The sequence below is a fragment of the Apteryx mantelli genome, chromosome 14, assembly GCF_036417845.1.
Source record: "Apteryx mantelli isolate bAptMan1 chromosome 14, bAptMan1.hap1, whole genome shotgun sequence".
In the NCBI taxonomy this organism is placed as follows: Eukaryota; Metazoa; Chordata; class Aves; order Apterygiformes; family Apterygidae; genus Apteryx; species Apteryx mantelli.
Genome location: NC_089991.1, coordinates 7,023,783 through 7,030,465, shown reverse-complemented (window position 1 = coordinate 7,030,465; position 6,683 = coordinate 7,023,783). Strand labels below are relative to the sequence as shown.

General features: G+C 52.6%; 1 protein-coding gene across 1 annotated transcript; it reads right to left on the bottom strand.

The window, feature by feature from the left end:
• Positions 1 to 932: 932 nt before the first annotated feature.
• On the bottom strand, positions 933 to 2,257 carry LOC106493453 (neuropeptide Y receptor type 2-like). The gene has a single exon (XM_013953503.2). The coding sequence runs from the start codon at positions 2,242 to 2,244 to the stop codon at positions 1,081 to 1,083; it is 1,164 nt and encodes a 387-aa protein (XP_013808957.2). The 5' UTR covers positions 2,245 to 2,257; the 3' UTR covers positions 933 to 1,080.
• Between the last annotated feature and the right edge of the window lie 4,426 nt (positions 2,258 to 6,683).

Here is a 6,683-nt window from a genome sequence, read left to right as displayed (position 1 = left end):
TATCTTCTGAGCTGAAGCACCAACATACAGACCCATGCAACTTCCAACCACAGATGGAGTAAAGCTTTACATCCCTCTCAGTACTTTGGAGAATGGGCCACTACAAGTCTCATTTCTCTTGTCATTCTGGCACCTGGTGAGTGTTGCATGGCAGGAGCCACTTCTCTGCATCTGGAGGAAATCACCTTTGCCAGTCCCCCTGGTTCAGTTTCACCCTGCTGGACAAGTCCTCCTGACCGGCTGTCCCAGCTCTTTTCTTTCCTATCGGTTTTTCTGCCTGCTCTGTTCCTTGCTAAATACAGAGCACTGGCTTATTAGCTCCATGGCTAGTGAAAAGACAGCTTGTGTTGTGAATTGTCACCCCGAGAGGTGTCCCCAAAGCCTTGCTTTGGCATTTGTAAAGGAACTGTGGTAAGCAGTGTCACTGCCACCTCCTGGGCTTTCTGGGCACAGGAGCTCCTCCCATGGGTTGTAAATGCAGATTCATGCAAACGCCATGCAAGCGATCAAAGACTGCACAGCTTCAGCTTGCAACAGCCTGCTCCCCTCGAACTGCCCGCAGGCGACAGTGCTAACCAGCCCAAGTGTTTCCAGGAGAATGTAGGTTTCTCTCCTTGGAGTAATTAGCTAAAGATGGATCAGTAAGGCTTTTGGGTAGGAGACATACAAATGAACAAGCATACACAGCACGTAAAAGGATATGTAATGTACTGAACATGCCCCAGCCTCAAAAGGTTCTCTGTTCATTGTGTCACATGTCAGAGGGTAAAGGCTTGAACAATCCCCTTTTCCAAATGGAAATGGCAAAAAGGGAATATTTCACTGGCTAAATGGAAGCCTCTGTATGTGATTTTTCATGCTTCTCCATGCATAACCTGAATTCAGAGAAAGAAAGAATTCATTTTTTTGGTCAGACAGACATACACCAGATTTATTGTTTTGAGAAATACAGGTGGGTGTTTCCATGTGGCTGCAGTAGCTATAATGTTTTGGCAACACAATGTTTCCCCTAAAAAGGCATCTACCCAAGAATGTCCCTGGGTTCAGTCAGCCTCAGGCCGGGAAGTGGATGTCCCATCTCTAAACCTCCGTTGGCAGCTGTCCATTGCCAGCAGAGTGTTTGATGCTCCCATTTAGGGTGTTGGCCCTGAAGATGTACGACCTCCCTCTGATCGAGCCTTCAGTGTGGATGCTTTCTGGCTTGTTCTGGCAACGGAAGAACGTAAGGAAGCCATTTCGGTAGTTCTTGTTCATCCATCCATAGAGCAGGGGGTTGACAAATGTAGAGCACATGGCCACCACATGGAAGACAGTGTACAGGAGTTTGTATTCATGGAAGATAAGAACCAGATCAAGATCAATGGCAAGCTGGAATATGTGGAAGGGGAGCCAACAGACTGCAAATACCACAACTACCATTACTAGCATTTTGGTTGTCTTCCTTCTCCGGCACTGGCTTTCATTCCTAGAGGTGGGACTGACATGATTTTTCAGCTTGAACCAGATCCTGGTATAGGCGTAACAAATAATTGCAAGAGGAAGAACGTACTGCAGGAGGAGCATGGACAGACTGTAAATAGTGGCATCTCTGTTATTACCAGAAGGCCATTTTTCTGAGCAGACAGCCATTTTGAGGTTGATGGATGGGATTTCCTCATACCGGTACTCTCTGAAGATGGCCAGAGGACCTGCTAGGACAGCTGCCGCTAGCCACATAATGGCTATGATTGTGAAGCTGAGCCTTTTGGAAATCCTACTGTCCAGGTGGAAAACAATACATCGATACCTATCCAAGGCAATCACAGTTAGGGTGAGTATGGACACATGGACACTCAGAGCTTGAGCATAAGGGACCAGATGACAAAGAACAGCTCCGAATTTCCACTCATCCAGCAGTGTGTACACTAAGGTGAAAGGCAGGCAGAGAGTGTCCACCATCAGATCTGCCAGGGCCAGATTAGCTATGAAAAAGTTGGTGACGGTTCTCATAGTCTTGTACTTCACTATGATGTAGATGACCAAAGAATTGCCGATGAACCCCAGCAGAATGATGAGGGAATAGGCAGCAATGAGAACAACCTGGACTCCCAGGATCTTGGTGCTGTCCATCATAACACTGCGGGAGCCAGAGAGATAGTGGCCAGGCGTGACAAAGTCCTTGGCATGCCAGCCCTGTGGCAGCTTCTCATCTACTGCTGTCTTCTCCATAACGAGGGTGCTGTTGGATCCCTCCAGTGGTCCCATACCTAGCGTGACTTCAGTCAGGAGGAGGAGGTCTGGAATACAGACAGAACAGAAGTGAGAGCACAGCAGACAGCAGAGCATCTGCAAGAGCTGAGACTCAAATGGCATTTCAGTCTAGACAGCAGCAGCAGCAACATCCTCCTTCCTTCTCCCTTACCCCATAGCCTTCCTCACACTGAATGGCCTGTCAGCTCTCTGATGCCAGGGCTCATGCAGCTTTTCACATGAGTTGCTCAGATTCTGTTTATTTGAACTGAACAGGGAAAAAGCCCAAACCAACCAGGGCCAGACTGGTAGTGTCTGAAAAGATCTTCAGCTCATGGAGCCCCTTTGCACACTGCCTCTCCTGCTCCTTTAGGCTGGCTTTGTGAAATGGGGAAGCTGCTTCAAACAAGTCAAAATCTTGGAATCTTTTGGGGCTGACAGAAGAAATCAATGATGGTGTCAGTCATCTTTGATGAGACTTACTTGTCTACAAGAATGCCCTGAGTCTTGATTCCTTAAGGAACAGGAAAGAGGAATATCAGACAGACATTCTCAAGTTCAGTGTGCTCCTCTTTACTTTCCCATAACACCTTCTCTCCAGATCATGCACCCTGTTATTTTCAGGTTGTTTTGGAGCGCCTTTCTATTTCTCATTTCTCACCTCTCCAGGTGACAATATCAGTCATCCAGTCGCTGCACCAGTCTCCCCCCACTGCATTGCTCCTGCTAACGATGCTGCCACCCAAGTCAATGCAGGCATTCACCAGCATTGCACAGCAGTGCGCTCCAGCAGGGGAAAGCATGTGTGGCAGAGCCGTGCAGGAGAGCAGACAGCTGGAGCTGTGAACAAGCCTCCTGCAGAGCTGTATCGGAGCATCCAGGCATGAACAGGCCCAAGAGCAAAAGCTGCAGGGTCAGTGAGCCTCCACCTACCTGGTGCACAAATATCTGCGTGAATGCGGCTGTGGGAGCAGGGAGCCTGATTGATGAGCCACAGCTGATTGAGTCTGGAACCTGTGGCTGGTGCTTGGTGCCATCGTAACAGCAGAGTGTTGTCACAGCAGGGTTTTGATTCAGTCCAAACACAGGGGGAGAAAAGCCAGCTCTGTTACTAGCTTCTTCTCTGCCATGTCTCAGAATTGCCGCTGGGGTATGTAGGGAGGGGTGGACACAGCTCCTCACCTCCTCCCCCTTCCCAGCACCACGCGTGGGGCCCCAGTCCCCACTGCGCACTTGAGCAAAAGAGTCATCACTCTGCCTAAGCGGGACAGTTTGCAGAGCATCGCTCTTCTGGCATGGAGAGAGAAGGGGATAATGCCCTGCCACTGAGAGGGGGAAACACAGGGCTTAAACAAAGCTGGGAATTAGGGGCAGCCTCCTGGCACCTTATCATCCTCCTTGGGAAATGAACTGCTCTAGTTTTGTACCGAGTGAGACGGAAGCACTGCTAGCCAGATGCTGGTGGGCTTCCTGCAGGTCCATGCCTTGCAAGCAAAATGTTGGAGGACAGGCTGTGTGGGGGAAGGGAGGATGCTTTACCTGGCTCTGTGAGAGCACTTTCATTTAAGCTAGTACTTCAAACAAACAGAAGAAAATAATGGTGGCAAGATGGGAAAGGAGGCTGCAATTAGATTGTAATGAATAATAAATTGCTGCTTGCTCTTTTATTAGTCCTCAGAACAAGGATTGTAATCCCCCTGTGGGAGCCGCTCCAGGAATCTGCCCGGCCAGCTGCAAACCTCATCCCTGTCGGAGGCCCTGCCCCTAAGCTCGCTGTCCCCTGCTCTCCCCATGGCTCTTGGTTCGTCTAACCCTGGCACCCGTTGGTCAATTCATGCCAATGATTCCCATAACTGAAGTTGCTGGGCTGTGGCAATGGGGACCATATAGCTATGGCTAAGAGGGTAAGAAGGTAGCTTTATTCAGCAGGATGGAAAAGTGTGTGGATTTGCTGGGATAAGGGGCTGCTGAAGGGGGGTCTTAGACCTCCACTTTGCAGCTGCCTCCAGCCCTGGCAAGGTAGCACCAAAGCAAAAGGCGGTTACAACTTCTAAGGTGTAGCTGGAGCAAAAAGGCAGAGCTAGGGTGCATATTTGGCCTGCCAGGGCCGGGAGAGCCGGGGAAGGGCAGCCGTTTGAGATGTACTGCATCCCTTGTAATTCCTGCCCCTCCAACACAGCCAGGCAGCAAGTCCACGGTTCTGCTCAACTGAATCTTTTCCGTCCATCTGTCTGCCAGAGGCTGCGAGTGGCTAAACCCAGCGAAAGCAGTGGGGAGGCTGCCCTGCTCCCGCAGGCAGGAGAGAGGAGCTGCGGGAGCCGCGGCGTGCAGCCATCACGCGAGTCGCCGAGGCCGGGGCATCGGGGCGGCGAGTGGCCCGGAGCCGGGACGGCGGCGCAGGCACTGCTGCTTTGACAGAGCGACCGGCCCGTGCACGGCAGCCCAGCTCCACGGGTTTCCCCACAGACGACACGTGTTGCAGCTGGCCCGAAAGCAAACTTTACTGCCAGAAAAGCAGGGCGGTGGGCCAAGGGCCTGATGAAGAAAACAGAGCGAGTGCTGGGCTCATTTGCAGTGTCAGCCCTGTCACTGGTCAGGCTGGATTTTTATACCTTCCAGCTTGTCTAGCATTACTTTTTCACTATCACTTCTTATCCCCTTTTCTTTGGCTTGCCTGTCCCATTTATCTTCAGTACCCATACCCTGGCGTGAGGCCAGTTCACACTCCCTTCCCTTTTTCCTTGTTTCACCCACCAACTGGGTGACAGTTCCCATGTTTGAATCTCAAGCTATTTCCTTTCACTGGAGACTGGCAGCTACCCACCATCTGAGAGGAGCCAGGAACATCATGGTTATTGAAGCTGTTTTGCTTCCTAACAAAATGGCCTTAATGGAGTTATTATTTGATTTGGTTGGCTTTGTTTTTTTCCAAGGGGGACCTATTAAAAATCAATTAAGGCTTTTTAATTAAGAGGCAAAATGGTAATAATTATTGCTTCCACTCTAGGGCCTGCCTGGAGGTTGCAGGGGATGCTGCGAGAGTGGACCGAGGTCTGTTCCAGCGAGTAATGGAAGTGCTGGCGTACGTGAACGCTGATGCCGGGCCCCCGCTCCCATGCCCAGCAGGCCTGCCAGGCTAGATGGAAAAATCCTCAGAGCTGGGAAACAACTGCTTTTGGGAGAGAAAAACAGTAGAGCAGACCAGGAAGAGGCAGAAATACTGCCCTCGGCCCTTTTCTCTATGCTGGCTGCCACGGAGGGACGCAGAGGGCTACCTCCGCCGGGCAAGGCAATGCCTGGACCCTGCCCAGTGCCAGGACTGGCCCTCGCTCTCCCTCCAGCTGAGGTCCAACCCGAGGCAGGGCTGAGAATGAGGGGCAGCTCCTAATGGGGCAGAGAGACCCCCTGCCCTAGGCCAGCGGGCTTCAGCCTTTGGGAAGGGGTGAGGAGGCGTCAGGAAGCACAGGGGAGCTGCAAACCCGCTGCCCTTCACTGTCAAAACAGCGTCCACCACGACGGAGCTCCGGGGTGAGGCACGAGGGCAGTAAAACCAGGCAGGGCCACGCCGCACAGCCGGGCGCCTCGGGCCCAGATGAGAGCAGGGAGGAAAGTGCCTGCTCGCGGAGTCAGGGGCAGCAGGAGCCCCATCCGCACACACAGCAGAGGCCTGAATGCCAAATCTGCCATTTCAAAACTCAGCGTCGCCTCCGGGTCCCGGCACCGCAGCGGGAGCTGGCCTGGAGGGAGGTGGGCCAGGCCAGAGGGCTGCCAGCGCCGGGAGGTGCTTCCCCTCGCTCTCAAACCCATCCCGCGGCGTTCCCTGGCGGCGCCCCTGGCCCGGGTGCCCTGGGGCTCACAGGCACCTCTGCTTCCTGGAAAGAGTCAGGCTCCCCGCATCGCCTCGCGGCAGCCCCAGGCATGTGGCCAGCCTGGCTGAGACCTGGCAGGCCACGTCCAGGTCCAGAAGAGCCGACTGCAGAGCCTGGCATGGTTTGGAAAGCAGGGCTGGAGGGCTAGGCAGAGGGCTGAAGAAAACAGAGCTTGTTAGTTAAAATTCCTCTTTCTCTCCCAAGCAGTGAGATTAGGGTAGCTCCAGCAAGCAGGCACGCAGAGTGTGGGGACAGGGGGCACAGAAAAGAGGGGGATGAGGATGAAGACTACTGAGAGAGCAGTTAGGGACCAGGAATCCTGTTGCAGTTATCCTTAGGTTGGAAGAGGGAGTGCAGAGACCCAGGCCAGCCTCTTCTCTCTGCTCCGAATCTGGCTAACAACAGCCACAATCTCTTTCTACAGCAGGGGCATGAGGGCTTAGACTGATGGATGTTTTCATGGCTTGGCTCACTAATTTATTCCATGCTGTGTCCTTTCTCCATGACGGCTCAACTCCATGATACTCTCTCATCGCTGTCCAAAAAAATAGAGGAGGATTGAATTCAGCTACCTGATGAGAGCTG

Excerpts from the sequence above, each read along its gene's own strand:
- LOC106493453 (XM_013953503.2), bottom strand. The coding sequence starts at position 2,244 with ATGGGACCACTGGAGGGATCCAACAGCACCCTCGTTATGGAGAAGACA.